The sequence below is a fragment of the Mauremys mutica genome, chromosome 19 (genome assembly GCF_020497125.1).
Source record: "Mauremys mutica isolate MM-2020 ecotype Southern chromosome 19, ASM2049712v1, whole genome shotgun sequence".
NCBI classification, from domain to species: Eukaryota; Metazoa; Chordata; order Testudines; family Geoemydidae; genus Mauremys; species Mauremys mutica.
In genome coordinates, this window is record NC_059090.1 from 8700728 (window position 1) to 8718823 (window position 18096).

At 40.0% G+C, this 18096-nt stretch overlaps 1 protein-coding gene across 21 annotated transcripts in view; it reads right to left on the bottom strand.

Moving 5' to 3' along the window:
• The window catches only part of CUX1 (cut like homeobox 1), a 417182-nt gene that overhangs the window by 215258 nt on the left and 183828 nt on the right, over positions 1-18096 (bottom strand). For all 21 annotated transcript variants that reach the window (XM_044993433.1, XM_044993434.1, XM_044993432.1 and 18 more), the window contains one exon: positions 5125-5203. In XM_044993433.1, coding sequence (XP_044849368.1) covers positions 5125-5203 — 79 coding nt within the window. The remainder of the gene's footprint in view (positions 1-5124; positions 5204-18096) is intronic.

The window sequence follows — 18096 nt, forward strand, 5'->3', positions numbered from 1 at the left end:
TCTAATTAAGCAAGTTTGGTGGCTCTCTGACCATTTTGGTAAGTAAATTGGTGTATACACTCTCCAGTTTACCTGAGTTATCATGAACCTTGTATCTCTTGTTTAATATTAGGGTGGTGAAGCACTGGAATGGGTTACCTAGGGAGGTAGTGGAATCTCCTTCCTTAGAGGTTTTTAAGGTCAGGCTTGACAAAGCCCTGGCTGGGATGATTTAGTTGGGTTTGGTCCTGCTTTGAGCAGGGGGTTGGACTAGATACCTCCTGAGGTCCCTTCTAACCCTGAGATTCTATGATTCTATGATATTATACATTGTACTTGGGAAGAAACAAAAAACCAAACCAAACCAAATTCCTACTTCCCAACATTTCTCACCTCTGGTATAAGTGAAGGATTACTTTTCCGTATTCTTTTCTGAAAAGCACTAAATGAAGGTAATAGCCTGAAACCTCCACTTCATCTGACAAACTGTCTTCTAACACCTTTAGTAGCTGTTGAAGCCTTTATCAGCTTACAAAAACAGCATGGGTCTCTTCTTCCCCTTCCCTTCTTTGTCCTGTTCCCTTGTTCCCATTCATTCTTTCCACCCTTCCTTTTCTCTTACCTTACCTCTGACCTCATAAGATTTAAACAAAAAACATTTTTAAATGAACCTTTAAGTTGTATCCTTTTCTCCCTCCCAAGCCCCGTCTGCCTGACTTTCTAGATTGTAAACTCTTGGGGGCAGAACTTTCTACACGTTTGTACAGAGCACAGCACATTCTGGGGGCTACCGTGATATAAACAAATAAAGCATTTGAAATGGTGACCTACATGAAAGAAGTTCTCTCTAGCCAATTATAAATTCTCCAGACTCCAACATAGCTGAAATTCTTAACATACTATAATGCAGTGCTGGAACTCTGTCAAAGTAAGTTAGCTTACTTTTATCTTTAATACCCTTGACAGAGTTGTTAATATATAAAAACAAATAATAAGCAAATGAGAATCATGGTATTAAGAGCTCTTTAAGAAAGAGCAGATTTTCTTTTCTGGGCATGGAAATAATTCCCTTTTGTTTATTATTGATTACTTATTAATGGTTACTTGATTAATTTTATACCATCTATTGCCAGTACTTGCATAGTGTATCTTACAGAAGAAAGCATTATGCGTTCGCAGGATTGAATCATAATCATGTATGAACAAAATACTTATGTAATTCTTTGTGTGGAAGGCCCTCCCTCAACTGATCCATAAGTCCATCTTCTCCTGCAAATTTCTCCTGAAGGCCTACTCCCACTGTGGCACATATAAAAGAAGTCAGCTAATTTATGATGGTTAGATGTAAGGGTTGATAGTTGGCTCCTTATCAATCTGCAACTGTAATATTTCATGCAAATATACGTAAGAAATTTGCATGTATTTTATTATCCTCGCCCTCCATCCTTTTTATTCCTCTTGTCTTTTTTAAGACTGTAAACTCTTCAGGGTAGGGACCATGTCATCAGCACACTGGAATCCTAATCACAGAGCAGGTTTGTGAGTGCATTAGTAGTTCAAATATTAAATGCTACTCAAATGTATTTTAGTCTCTAGTTTTGTGAACTCAGATGTTGGCATATTGCAATTGGCGTTAGCAGGAAGACAAGAAAACCTCCCTAATATCTTCTGTTTTCTGAGGGCGAGGGGAAAAAAAAGAATGAATGAAAAAAAACTTAATTTTTCAAAATAAGTTCCACCATTGGCACAATTCTGACAATTCACACGATAGGAATACATTTATATTAACTCTGTTCTACATCTGAGAAAAAAGGAAGTTAAATGACAAAAGATTTCTTTTTTAATTAAAAAAGGTTTTGGTACCCAACAAAACAAACAGTACATTTTTGAACAATTAAAGCGACACAAATGTAGACAAAACATACTGAAGGTATACTTTGTGGGATTTAACTTTAAGAATTATACATTTTTTAGCACACAGGTTGATGGGGTACTTGAATAGCAATATAAATACACCTCTACCTCGATATAATGCTGCCTTCAGGAGCCAAAAAATCTTACCGTATTATAGGTGAAACCATGTTATATCAAACTTGCTTTGATCCACCAGAGTGCACAGCCCCGCTCCCTGGAGCTCTGCTTTACTGCGTTATATCCAAATTCGTGTTATATCGGGTCGTATTATATTGAGGAAGAGGTGCAGGTGGGAATGGGCATAGCTATCCTTTATATGAGCAAACCATTCTATTTCTAAGGGCAATTTTGCAGATAAAAATGTCACTTCTTTTCCAAATTCTTTACAAATGAGTCCAAGTGAAAATTCTCCATACAAGTCAATAAAGAAAGTCCTCAAATTTAGCTGAATCCATAAAGGATTGCATCTGGTGTTTCAATATGGATACAATTAATGAGTAAAATTAAAATAGTAGCATTTTTAATTGTAAAAAGTGTGTACGTTATTACCGAACAGAGGTATATATGCTTTCTTCAAGACCCATAAAACCATCTGCTGGGAATTAGACATTAGGTGCAATTTTTATATGGTACTATAAAGGATACTGAATTTCTGATACAATTGTACCCTGGTCATATAACAGTGATGTGTGATACTAAATAGCCACTCTGCAGCATTCCAACCTTCATTCCATGCTGCATCTCTGCAGGATCACAGCATTATCAGAATGGCATAGCTTAGTACGCACATCCGAAGAACACCATAGCTACATTTTGAAACTGAAAATATGAGTAAATATTTGAGACAGACAGAAGCGGTAGGTCAAATTACATATAGTGCTAAACCCCACATGCCTGACAAAGGTATCCTGATACCATTTAGTGAGAGAAAGGCCATCCATAAACACAGAAGACCACGTAAGATGGAAAAAAACATGAAAGACTAGCACAAAATGATGGCGTTATCAGTATCAGCATTATAATGAGCACATCTACACAAAGTCATCTGGGAAAGTACACAGATGCTACACCTTCCTATTCACCTTGATGGACTAGATTTAATTTTCTTTAAATGGTTTGTGGAAAATAAGTGCTTGCATACCTGTATATAGCCATAAAGGGATATGTTGGGTTTATTTTCCATTTTTTAAAATTTTTGTTCCACCATAGGCAGGGATCTAACAGAGGTCTTTCCACTCACCACCCAATCACATTTAAAGGTGAACACCAAGCAGGCTCTTCCTTCCATGAGCAGGGCTGCTGGAACTAGGGGTGTGGCAGTACCCCCTGGCTTGAAGTGGCTTCCATCATATACAGGGTTAACAGTTTTATTTAGTGGCTTTCAGCACCCCCGCTACAAAACTTGTTCCAATGCCACTGTCCATGAGGCAGGATTTCTGGAGATTTAACTGAGGGGGGAAACTGTGCAGTTATTACCAGCCCCAGAGATTCCATTGTGTTCTAACCTAGCCATCTTAAAATTTCCTGTGATGGTAAGAATCAGGGGGGGGAGACTCTGACTGGCATACAAAATACAACATGTATATGTAACAAGTGGGCAATGAAGGACCGTGGAGTGTGAAAGAGTGCATGTATAACGTTGCTTGGGCTAATGAAGGAAAGGAAGAAGAGAAGAAGTCTTTCACTCACAACTAGGTATTATAGAAATCTCTCTCATAAGTGAGGATCCCCAAACAGGAGAGTCGTACATTTTTATGTTCCACATGAAATTTTCTATTTGACTCTATGCCTTTTGGATCTTGCACCTATGATAATGTATGTTTTTCCAAAAATATCTTCTACTGTGCAGGAGGGGGGAGAAGCATGCTCTCTTCTTTCTATGTAACCAATCAGTGCTGAAAATGGACCATGAGAATGACAAATTATGGCTTAGAGGACAACATAGCAGGCTGCCATATGCCACATGCACGGGACACTCAAGTATAGGCCTTCTTGGAGAAATCTATTACCTTTCTGAGCCACAGGGCAAGTGCAGTAAACTGTGACATATCTACAAAAGAGTGAGGACACAGAGTAGGAAACAAGTAAATGAATGAAACCTCACAGGCCATATTTGAACAACCTAATTGGATAAGCTACTGCCTAGGGGGAACGGTGGGCCCCCTTAGTTGGGCAGAATGAATATGGACGAGTCCATGAAATATGTGATCTATATATTAATTGTACTGCAACCAGCACAGAGGCCCTTGCCTCTATTCACTTCTGTAATACAAATGATAATACTTTTAATTATAATGCTTTGCCTGGAGAATTAAGTGATGAATACTTAATCATTAAATAAGCTGTAAATAAAATATTGAGAATTTTTTTACTGTTAGAAATTTGCAATGAATATATGATTGTCTAACTTGTCACTTGTCCATGACCATGCAGACAATGATGGTGCTGGAAAGAAAACCCAGAACTCTGACTCCCAGCCATCTTATCTGAACATGACAGCAAAAAGAAAAAAAAGTCTCCTCCAACCAATCTAATGTACCTATTGAGCATATACAAATATACGCCCTCTCAAATTGTAAGTAGAAAAAAAATCTTGAAATTTGGGCTGCCCCCGGAATAAAGGAAACTTCCAATCTGATACTTATACATGACCAGCCTTTACTTAATAATTATGTACAGACTTAATTTTAATAAAATTGAAGCTTGACAGAGTTTAGTTTGTCAATATCCAAAATGCTTTTCCTATTCACAACTACTTAGCAGCAGTGGTAGAGCCTGAGCTCTGGAAACAAACTGAAAGGTTTGTGTGTGCTTGGAGATGCGCAGAGTTGCTCTTTTATCAGCACTTTAAACGGCGCTACGACATTGATTTCTTCTGTTTGCACCATTATAATACAGTTTCAGATAGTCTCTCTTAAAAGTCTGTGAATTTATTTAATAAACCATTAACATTCAGAACAGATTTCAGAATCATATGGTACTGTAACAATTAAATATAAAATGATTCTCACAGTACTTAATACGTGAACTCAATGAACTGTTTTAAGAGGAGCCATCAATGCGCCTAAGTTACAGTTCTTTCAGTTAGAAACAATGCCATAGTACATCAATTTGAGAATAAAACCACTACTCAAACATAACTTAGCAAAGGCAAAAGAAGAAGAAATTCCCAATAGCATCTGGAACTAAAGAGACCATTTGCTTTTCAGAGTAGGATAATAATTTGCTTACCTGGAACATCAATTAATCTCTTATAGACATTCAAGAAGGCTGCCTCTGCTTCTTTGCTTCTTTTACCTAATGCATCAATCTAAAAAGGGTGAGGGAAAAGAAAGCTTTAGACTTGTTCAAACAAAACAAACACACACACAGAGCAATGGCACCATATACATAAATGAATAAATGTATCAACAGTTTCAATTTAATTCAAATGTAAAATGGGAAACTGAGTTCTCTATATACACATTGAGAAGTACTAGTGGGAATCAGCTATAGAATATGATTTTTTCTATGTGTTTGTATCATATATACTAAAACACCTATTCTAGCAGAACAGTGAACATCCATATTTTACGCCCAATACCATCTATTTTAATCCTTAGTCACACAGTATATAGATTAAAACATATCTGGGACACAGGTTTTCCCATGAATAATTTATTTTGTTTGCCACTAACTGAAGCCTATCTATACTATAGCATCATACACAGGCAAGGTTTGTGCTTCATTCCACCTTTTTCGGCAACATGTGCATAGCTTTGTATTTCTATCAGGTCTCCTGGCAGGTCATGAGACATTTTTCCTAGAACACTGCTATACCAAAGACTAAGCAGTCATGGATCTCCCACATACAAAGGAGTTCTCCTGTAAAGGTTAGACACATATTTCCATTTAAATTCTGAATATCCTGACTTTTGTGAGCCTAAATTACACCAGTAGGGGCAGATGCTGCCCATAGATACGTATGTGGAACTCCCCCTGAAGATAAGAGGAGCTGTGCATCCATGTGTGATGACAACACTTACCCAATACTGTTTATTGTAGTTTTTCTCAGTGATTTCATTCCCAAAATAAATGGAAGGTTAACAACTCTGAGAATGGACTAAACATTCCTTGGGTGAAGAATATGATTTATTTTTAAGTTCCTAGTGCATTGGATTAGATAACAAAACATTTATAATGATTAAAGGTTCACAAAGCACCTTTTTATACACCCCAGTGCAGAAGAAGACAATTAGGGAAACAGGAAAGTCTTTGGCAAAGTTTTCTAACAGTACACTGAGGTCTCAGCACTCAAAGGATGGATATTATGGTACCCATATTTTTACTAAAACACAAGGAAGGATCTGGATATGTAAGCCTCATTTCAACTAGAGAGAAACAATTGATAAGGGATAAGATTATGAAACATTTGAAAGATGTGTACGTCAACAAGAACTACAAAAAGGAAGGTCCTGTCTAAAAAACGTCCTTGAATTCTTTAACCACGTTACTGATTTGGTAGATAAGGCTGAAACAATGGACAGAGTTTACTGTATCCATGTTTCAGGAAAGTATCTGATACTCTACTACATGAGAGTTTGACTTGCAGAATTAGAAAGTATCCTACGAGCAACCTATTGAAATGGATTCTAAACTGGCTTTGGCACAGGAAACACAGGGTGCCAGTGAAAGGAAACAGCTCAGGGAGGAGAGAGATAAGGAGGGGGGTGCTGCAGGGTCAGACTTGGTGCCACATCTGTTTACTTGATATGAAATGACTTTGTAAAGGGAAGGATTTTGAAAAAGCGTAGAACTATAGATGATTAACATAATGGAGGGAGTCAAACATTGTGCACAGGAACAGGGCATACAAATTCCAAATGACTTGTATAGATTAGTCTTATGGACTATAACTGACTTGTAGAGATCATTATAAAGAAGTTAAGGCGACAAAACTAGGAGAGATGGACAATTGTAAAAACTACTGAACAGCACAATACAGTATATAAACCAAGACAAGACTTGGAGGGAGGGGTCCAGGAGGAAAATAAGGACACTAAAAGCATCTGCACAATGCTTGGCAGTAGTAACACAATCTTGGGATATACAGAGAAAGGTTGTAGAGACAGAAGTTATTTTGAGACAATACAAGGCTGCAAGTAGAACGATGAGCCAAATTCTGATCTCACTTGCACCCAGGAAAATATAGAGTAACTCAACAGACTTCAGTGGAGTTACACCTAACACACACAGGTGTAATATTGGAACCTAGACTACTTTGTGCAATTCCTGGTAGCTTAGAAAATCAAGGGTATTGGTGAAATTGAAAGCAAGCAGAGTGCAAAATGATTGCGGATTTGGGGAGCAGATATAAATTCTGAAGAAAGATTGGCTATGCTTGGCTTTTACAGTTTACCAAAAAAGGTTATGGAAAAACAGTGGAATCTCATAGGGCATAAGACACACTGGAAAGCAAGGAATAGATGGTTGTGAGTAAGTTGTTTATTAATTCAAACACAAGAAACCACAAATGGGATGATGTTCATGAGGGAATGAGCACAAGTATTTCAGAATATTTGGAAACTGGAATTTGGAACAAATTGCCAAAGCCTGAAAAGCATAAGATGGTGTAAATCAATGCTTGAGAGAACTAAACAATGTTTTTGAAGTAGAGAGAATAGATAGGAGAGCCACTAGCTAGCTTTTTGAGGTTCAGATGAAGAGGTATATCCTGGATATATAAATGAAAGCTCTGAAAGGACATATGTACCATATGTCGTACTTCTGGATCTCAATGTCCCTATACACAATTTTATCTCCATTTGCAACTTTTCTACATAGTACAGATCTAAATTGTAACTATTAAACCCTATTAACAGTAGAGAACCGATACTATACTTATGGGGGGTGGGGGAGGGAAATCATTCACCCTTTCTAGCAAAGCAACAGCATTCCAGTTGATTGAGACACCCTGTCTATGAAAAACCTGAATGGATTTATTTTAATATCAAAAGGTTTCCTTTTCTAAAAAATGACACAAACCTATTTCCTGTTTAAACAATATAAAGTATATCACTGAGGCACCAACGCCTGATTATAAACTGATTAATATTAAAGTGTAAAATAGAGTTCAAATGACATACACCAGGTGGATCAAAGATGGCAAGCAGTTTTGTAATTGACAGTAATGCTCCTGACTCTTTCGAGTCCTAAATCCAGAATTGAGATTGCAAATAGTTAGACTAAGGCACCAGGATTTCCATTCACATTATTTCATTTTAGGACTGTTTGGGCAGTCTGACAAATTATCAATCTATCTGATTTATAGATTGTGTTTACTGTGAGCACCTTAGCACATTTTATAACCAATACACAAACACAAAACTAGAATAAAGCACAACATTTGTTTTAACATGGATTAAAAAATAAGTAGGGATAACTGCTTCTGAATGTTCAGAGGTAGGGAGGGTAAACTAGATAATACTTAGTCCTGCCATGAGTGCAGGGGATTGGACTAGATGACCTCTCGAGGTCCCTTCCAATCCTATGATTCTATGTAATAGGGAAAGACAAAGCACCAAAACATGTGGACGTTTCAATTACACAAAGAAGCAGAGTACAAAAGAAACAACCACCACCACCAGAGACACAGGAAAAACAAAGCCATGAAATAACATGGAAATAAATATACTTGTACAGTTCACACAACACACTTTTAAAATGAAGGTGGTGTTGCCTCAGGAGTCAATGACGACCAGTTGGGAATGGAGTAAGTTAGAACAGTGTTAACTATGTCACAAAAACTCTGGCTGTGGAATTTTGTAAGCTCTAAAAAGTTTAGGGAGCCACGTGTCAACTAAAAATTACACTAGCCAACTTCTGAGATCAGCTCAGCTGTGAACCTTAACTTATCTAAACCAAGCACATTAAGTCTTTTCTGACTAGAAAGAAACAGCAGTGACCCCTGTACTCCCCACCCCCACAAGCATATGTTCACTTTTAAGTTTTGGCATACTATTTGTCTTGATAATACCACTGGAGCTATATTGAGATAACAGAAATAAGACACTACTAGTGTGTTAGCAATCCTCCCTCCTTAGCATACTGTTCATCTTTAAAATACCAATGGAGCTATATGGAGATAACAGAAATAAGAAACTAGTGTGTGAGCAATCCTCCTCCTGTCCACCTTATTTTCCAAGGTCAAGCTCTTTCATGAGTTGTTGAACAGAGCTCGAAGTTCAGCCCACAGACAGAAGAAATCATTTCCATAATTATATGTCTACTAGACCAGAGAGACTCCTTAATCTGTTCCCAATCCTTAGTCGCCAGTGCGACAGATGAATTATTGGCATACCACCATACTAGCTTGGACAGACTAATTTATATACACTGGGTCAGATTCTGATCTCTGTTACACCTGGGTAATGCCAATGAAATCACTCGACTGAGCTCTGGATTTACCCACATATTACAAAGATCAGAAACTGGCCATGAGTTTAGTGAGCACTGTCCAAGTCTAGGAAGATTAAGTTTACATTAGAACTACCTGAGTTACAGCAGACCCGTGTCTAGTTAAGTTCAAACAGAGATAGGTAAAACCCATCACTTTAATTTGTAATCTCTAACTCTTTATGCTTTGAGGAAGTTCAATACTAATTGGAAGTCTGAGACTGTACTACCACAAATCCCCTAGATTCAGTGTTCTGATCTGAAAGGAGTGGACTGCACTGGAGAACAGGCTGTACTGAACTAAATACTTTCTCATACAGTACAGTCACAGACCAAACATTGCACTGCTGCATTTTAGAATTTAAAGGTACAGCACAAGACATAAAGCTTTTAGTGGGGAAGTTGGGATTTCCAGCTGTCAATGAATCTTTCACTGACACTTAACAAGAGCGGCAGTTGTGATGACATGATCAATGGGTAAAAACTCTGGATGCAGAATGAGAAAGAGGCACATGGCAATGACAGCCATGGAGGAGCTAAAGGATCTGAGACTTTCAACATGGATCACAGTTAGATCACTACATATATATTTTTTTGCAATTCAATATTCCAAATATAGCTCATCAGGGAAGGGATCATATTGTCGTCTGTGCCTTGTATTTCAACGACCATGTCAGTGCTTTAATAATTATAGTAATGTTAGCAGCACATAAAATATGTCAGACATGCATAACCTGTGTGGAGATTTAATAGGGATTTTCTAGTCCTGATCCCTTTACATTTCACCACTGGATGTACATTTGTGATATTCATCCTCACAAACCCTCCAATACTCTAAGGAATAAATATCCTTTTATTATACTGTACCCAACCTGCAACTAATTTACCACCTTAAAATATATGGCTCATATATCCAATTAACTTTGCAAAGACTAATTATAAAAATAAATTTAAAGCTCTAATAGTTAACTTGATAGATTCCTGACAAATATAGATTTTCACGTAACTAACCAAACGAAAATCCTTTATTGGTCCCATTTTTCCTGTTGCAGAGGTCTCTATATACAGGATAACCTGGGATACAACCGACTGAGTTAAGGGTGTGCACGCATGGATGCACGCGCACACACACACACACACACACTCAATCCAGAATTTCTTTACTCCTGTCATTTTGCATTACAAAATTAGCTCTTTTTAACGTAGTTTGAATTTAATTTCTTTGGCGTTTGGAAGTGCCATTAAGAATAGTAAAGGATTGTCACCACGCTTTTCGCTTTTTTAAACCATGCCATAATTCTTGGAGGAACCGCCTGGCAATCAAACACTGGTGCTAGTAAGTATTATTAACATTAAGCAATGATACAATTCATTCTTTGGAGAAATTACAAAAGAACCAGGCCTGTTTTTCATCTAAACCATTAGTATGTCGGTTTCAAAGGTGATGCATCCTAACAGCTATGCAATACACAATGCATGCTAGAGACCACTTACTGTACAGTATCTTTTCTAAGATTAAAAACTTGCCTTTTTTAATGCTAACAGTAATATCTGCATCATGAACCAATGGGCTGAGAATTTTTTTTTTTTAAATTAGAAACTCACAGGTGACAGAACACAAAGAAAAAACTGTTTTGTTTGATTATTTGTATAAATTAAACACATTTAAAAGGATTTTAATGACGCGTTTAAGAAAAAGCTTGTGAATCTGCTTACAGCATATGGTATAGATAGAACAAAAATGGGGCCTTATCATGGAAACAATGGAAGCCTGTGAACACAGTTGCTCTAATGTAGTGCACATGTGTGCCACCTTCTAAGTAATACAGTCCTAGGGACATGTACACCAGTTACATTTACCAGCACATTACAGTTTGATCAAAAGCTATCTGGCATAAAGACAACAGCAGCAGATTAAAGATAAGATTAGATAAAACAGATTAGCCAATATCTTTGAAAACTGAAGGAAGATGGGAGAGATTCCAGAGGACTGGAAGAGGGCAAATATAATACCAATCTATAAGAAGGGGCATAAGGACAACCCAGGGAATTACAGACCGGTCATCTTAACTTCAGTACCCAGAAAGATAATGGAGCAAATAATCAAGCAATCAATCTGCAAGCACATAGAAGATAATAAGGTGATAAGTAACAGTCAGCATGGATTTGTCATGAACAAATCGTGTCAAACCAACATAGTAGCTTTCTTTGACAGGGTAACAAGCCTTGTGGATAGGGGGAAAAGCAGTAGATGTGGTGTATCTTGACTTTAGGAAGGCTTTTGATACTGTCTCGCATGATCTTCTTATAAACAAACTAGAGAAATACAGCCTATATGGAGCTACTATAAAGTGGGTGCAAAACTTGTTGGAAAACCGTTCCCAGAGAGTAGTTATCTATGATTCACAATCAAGCTGGAAGACCATATCAAGTGGGGTCCCACAGGGATTGGTCCAGGGTCTGATTCTGTTCAATATCTTCATCTATGATTTAGATAATGATATAAAGAGTACACTTATAATGTTTGTGGATGATACCAAGTTGGGAGGAATTGCAAGCGCTTTGGAGGACAGGATTAAAATTCAAAATGATCTGGATAAACTGGAGAAAAATAGGGACAAACTGGAGAAAGTCCAAAGGACAGCAACAAAAATGATTATAGGGCTAGAAAACATGACCTTTGAGGAAAGACTATTTAGTCTGGAGAAGAGAAGACTGATGGAGGACAGAGTAGCAGTTTTCAAGTACATAAAAGGTTTTTATGAGGAGGACGACAAAAAACGTTCTTGTTAACCTCTAAGAACAAGACAAGAAGCAATGGGCTTAAATTGCAGCAAGGGAGGTTTAGGCTGGACATCAGGAAAAGCTTTCTAACTGTCAGGGTAGTTATGCATTGGAACAAATTGTCTAGGGACACTGAGTCATTTCCCTTATTGGAGGTTTTTAAGATTACACAAACACCTGTCAGGAATGGTCTAGTTATTACGTGGTCCTGCCTTGAGTAGAGGGGACAGGATTAGATGACCTACTGACCCTTCAAGTCCTACACTTGTATGCAGGGCTTTGGAGCTGTGCTCTGGCTCTGCTCCAGCTCCAGGCAAAAACCTGAAGTTCCACTGCTCCAGAGCTGCTCCGTACTCCAGCTCGGGGCTCCACTCCAAAGCCCTGTTTGTAGGACACTATAAATGGGACTCAGATCCTCCAAAGTTCCAGATCTTCTGTCCCCAAGGCAGCCTAAGGCTATGTCTACACTACAGCTAGGATTGACGCACTGAGATCCATCCACCAGTGGTCGATTTAGCGGGTCCAGTGAAAACCCACCAAATCGACAACAGATTGCTCTCCGGTCAACCCCTGTACTCTACCCCTGACGAGAAGAGTAAGGTAAGTCACTGGGAGAGTCTCTCCCATCGACCCTCTGCGCTGTAGACCTTGCAGTTACTCGACTTAAGGTACATCGACTCCAGCTACGTTATTCATGTAGCTGGAGTTGCATAGCATAGATCGACTTACCGCGGTACTGTAGACATAGCCTAAGTAGTCTAAGCATCTCCAGATACACTCTGTTCTTCCCAGCCAACAACCATGCCCTTCCTGGAGATGGGCTTACTATCCCAGGGCCACAGGATCGAGTCTTGTCTTCCTCTGACTTCTGAAGTCCTTGATCCTCCTGCCCATCCCATCCCAGTAGGTATTTACAAGTGAATGACAATGCTGCGCTTTTCACTGCTCATGCCACCTACTGCTCTGCCTTCAAGTCATTGTTGTGCTCAGGTCCCTTCTAACTGCGGCTGAACTTGGATCCCACGTACCCTGTGTTAATCTGCCTCCTGCCCCCTGCCTAGGGAATATTTGGAACACAAGCAAACCAAGTGGCAAGAATTAACAGCCTGTAGGATTTGATCCTCCACACCCATAAGTAGCATAGAGCAAGAGTGGAGATTTGCATCTGTACATCCAGCTCAACAGGGGCTGAGGCACATTCAGCAGAGCAATACACAGTGCAATCAGTGCAGTGACCCAGGACCTGTGTCAATATGCCTTTCTGCATGCATGTGGAAGACCCAAATGGCACGTGTTGGAAAGTGGAGTCTAGACATGGCTAGGGCAATAATGCCAAACCCTCATCCACGCAATGAAAATTAGGGAGCAGAGTAGCCATTTTCTTGAATTTCTGTGCTATGCAGCTCCGTCCAACTTCCCAGTATGAAAAGTAGCACCATGCTAAACTGAGTGGTTTTCTAACCTGTCCTTCAGCCTCCCACCACAGCCTCTAATCAGCAGTAACCCTTTAACTACACCTATTTTAAATATGTATAGTTAATGCAGTCCAACCTTTAGTGTGGATGCAGTAGTCATAGTTACATAAAGATGCTTTTTCCCATAAATTTAGGGGAAAATACACCCCCCACACACTGAAACAGTTAAATTTAAGGAGAGAAAGAAGCTTTACTATAGTGAAGGTTGAAAGTTGCTTACTGTTTAACAGACTATTCTTAAGTGCTCTAAAATCCACATGCTGACTCAGATTGTTTTTAAATTTGCTCTGCCCAACAGGTGCAGAGTAGGGATAGAGGTCCAAATCTGGGGTCATTTGAATAAGAGGTTCCTGAGATACAGCACTCTTCAAAAAAAAAAAAAAAGTGTGTGTTAATAAAATCAACTTCCCCCCCACCCCCCCAAGCTCTTTTTGAGCACATCTGGGGCTTAAACTATGGCTCTAACCCTTCCCAGACTGATCACAGTTGTTTGGGATTTAACTCAGCTAGTGCATTGCACGCACTGTACCTGTGGGCTGGTTATGTTAAAGAAATTATTCAGGGTTAAGTTAGGCACTCCAGAGCAGGATTTCTGTAGCTTCAGCCAAAGGGTACGTCTACACTGCAACGGGGGCTGCATGTGTAGGCCTAATCTGAGCTAACTCACTAAAACTAGCGGTGTAGCCACAGTGGCAAGGTGGCAGCATGGGCCAGCTGTAGGAGTATATACACAGGGTTCCAGGTGGGACTGTCTGTGGTAGCTAACTCACACCACTACTGTTAGTGCTAGTTTGAGCGAGTTAACTCAATCAAAAGGTAACTCAGATATGCCTGCACATGCCACAATTATGCCTTCTGAGTGCTGCAGAAACACACCCAGAGACAATGAAATGCACATATACAGCAAGACTAAAGGCTTTTCAAGTGACAGACTGTTTCCAGGCAGTCTGCTGTCACAGGGCTTGTCTACACTTGAAACACTGCAGAGCTAAAGTTGCATAGCTGTAGTGCTTCAATGTAGACACTCAATACTGCAACAGGGGGTGTTCTTCCATCAGTTTAGTTAATCCACCTCTCCAAGAGGCAGTAGCTAGGTCAATGGAAGAATTCTTCCATCAACCTAGTGCTGTCTACGCCAGGGGTTAGGTCAGCTTAACAGTATTGCTCAGGAGTATGGATTTTTCACACCCTTGAGTGACATAGCTGGGTCGATGTAACTGTTGAGTGCAGACCTGGCCATAGTAACTGGGTGGCCCAATGACACATGCTGTGGTCACTGCACCAAAGTCAGTGCTTAATTTGTGCCGGCACTTCCCAGGGCTGAGCCCCAGCACCTCTAGGCTTGGCACCTCCTACCTCAAGTTGGTACATACACTACTCTCAGCCCCACCACCTTCCCAACCTCCTCATGATCCTCCAAGGTTAACAGGGGCCCTGCGTGGCAAAAAGAAGAGTGGAGCTGATGTGCATGTGAGGGGGCCTGGAGCAGCAAAAGGTATGGGGATGAACAATGGGTGATGGAAGGAATGTTGGAGCAGTACTAGAGCAATGAAGGGAAGATGGGGACGAAAAGAAGGGGGTCAAATGTGCAGTGGGGAATGTCAGGGGGCTTCAGCTCTGTCCCCCTCCCAAACGCTCCACATCATTCACTCCATAGTTGTCTCGCACTTCAAAAAACACCCTCAATGACTCCACATCGCTCCCTGCATTGTACCTGCATTCCCTCCCCTGCTCCTCAACCTGCAGGACCCATTCCAACAACCACCTGTTCATGGGGAGGAGGGAGATGACAAGATGCCGTAGAGCCAGTGAAGGGACTAACATGCAGCTAGTGCATTCTGTGGTTGAAGTAATCATTGCCAAAGAGCTCAAGGCAAAAGAGGCAGAGAGTTGGGCTTTGGTACATGCAGATGCTGAGATTTTTTTTTTTTTAAAAGGAAATTCAACACCTCAAAACTTAACACAGAGCTACAGTTGCCTAGTGGGTACCTCGAGCCCTTCAGAACCACAGAATTCTTTTATCAGAGGGGTAGCCGTGTTAGTCTGGAGCTGTAAAAGCAGCAAAGAGTCCTGTGGCACCTTATAGACTAACAGGCGTATTGGAGCATGAGCTTTCGGGGGTGAATACCCACTTCATCAACCGACGAAGTGGGTATTCACCCACGAAAGCTCATGCTGCAAAACGTCTGTTAGTCTATAAGGTGCCACAGGACTCTTTGCTGCTTTTACAGAACCAGACTAACACGGCTACCCCTCTGATTCAGAACATTTTGTTCAGCTACACTCAAACCTCTGAAAATAGGAAATCCAAGTTAAGGAATATGCCACCCCTGAAACACCACCTTAACTCTGCCCCCTTTGAGCAAAACCTGACATGCCAATAACACACATACTAACATTCTACCCTTACAGATGTTACAGGACACTCAGGGAACAGGGTATGTGAGCAATGCACAACAAAGCCTAACATCTTATCTTTGTTATAGCAAGACTCAAGTGTAGGTCAGGCATAGCAAACAGGAGCTACCTACACCTGGCCTACACGCCAACTCTGAGCCTACTCCATGCAAATCAGCTTAGACTTGCTAAATGTTACAACCCCTTCACCCTTCCCAGAGGATTCCTTCTGACACACTGCCTTCGTACCCCTCATTAACCCCAGAGACGACTGCCATATGTCACCACACTACTGATGATCCACATGACAAAAACGCCTCTGTACATTTCATATCACAGTAACAGTTATGCCCACTCTGCTCCAACTAAATCCTCTACTATCCAATACTACTACACACCTAGCACAATGAACCTAGCTGGAGTGCACGCAGATCTAATGCTGTGATTCACGTCGCTGGAACACAATAAACAATGGCACACTCTCCTAGAATTTCCTTATGTTTACTTGTTATGGCACCCTCTCCCTTCCTGAACCATTGCCAGTGGCTATTACTAGCTCCAGGGGGACAGAGGTAAAGTTGAGCAGCAGGGATGGAGTGTACCGTAAGTTTGTATTTCCTGATTTCCAGAGGTCTGAGTGTAGCGGAATTCAGGGTTCTGAAGGGCACCAAGCACCACTAGGCAATCTTAACTCTCTTAATGAAGCTTTGGGACATTTAACCTGTACAAAATGGTATGTACCTGCAAACTAAGGACTAGTCTACAAACAGAAATAATGCCTTTGAAAGGTGCAAATTGCCCAATTCTTCTCAATGAGGTGTTTCTAAAGTCTGGTGACAAAGTAATGTCAGTTTTAGCTATTTCACCACTAACCATTTCAATAGAAACTTTCAGCTGCTCTGGGATAGGGGCGTGGTACAGGAGGGAGGTTATAGAAGAGAGTGTGGTGTTATGGACAGAGCTTGAGAAGACTGCCAATATTTTTCTTCCCTGTCTGAGCCCAGGGCAGGAAGATGGATGAGATGCCTTCTCCAGCTCTAATTTCTAACACAGATATAATTAAAAATGGAAACACATGGGAAGGGAATATTTATTAAATGTATAAAATGAAAATATGCCTTAAGGTACTGTCCCAGATTGGAGGCAGCATGGAGTCTGACCACCACCAGTAGGCGCTCTAAGAGGAACTGCACTGGGCCAGATTCTCCCACTGCAGGATATGAGTAACTTCCATTGATTTCAGTGGGACCTGTTCATATCTTGCAAGTGGGGGGTGGAGAATAAGGCCCATTGTAATTTGGGATGGAATAGAATGCCAGTTGCATGTGCAGGGAGTATAACAGATGCGGGGAAGCTAGTCACACTCTTCTCTTGTGTGCTGGGGTTGAACATCATCTCACCTATAGCAGAGTTCATAGTTTGTAAAGTTAATAATTTTGAATATAATATTTCTTTTCTCAAAGGCTACCCACTCCATGTGTATAACTATTATTGATATTAATGGGTGTCCTGCATTCTCATCAAGAAGAGAGCATACCCCTTTCCAGATGTCTAAATATATTTAAATCCCCTTCCTGGGGGAAGACTTTGCCTAAATTGCAACAAACTTAGCCAAAATCGATCATTTACACATTTGTACAAACCAAAGAAACAAAACCTAACAGCACCATTGTTGTTCCAAGCTGCTCAGGATTTTCTTTTGCAGTTTAGGATCATAACACAAGATTAAAATAAAGTGTGTAAAACCTTTTTCTGTGTTCATGTTAAAGAAAAAAAACTACACTGGCAGCTGTTGAAAGAATGTTAAAGATAACAATTATTTAGTAGAAATATTAGATTTGCTCCACATTGTCTGTTACATACAATTGTTTAATGGGGCTTTTATTGAAAAGCTGCAAAGCTTTGGGCCTAAATCAATGAGATGAAAGCTCTGAATTTTGATGTATGCTGTTGACTTCCACAACACAGAGCAATTTGTAATAGCTTTGCCTTACTGTTGTTTTCAAAGCTCCTGCTACATCACAAGCATTTATTTCTGACCACAAAATTACATTTATTCAACAGAAAGCAGCTCAGGGTCTTTAAGAGGTTAACTTCTGGAGTGCTTGGCTGC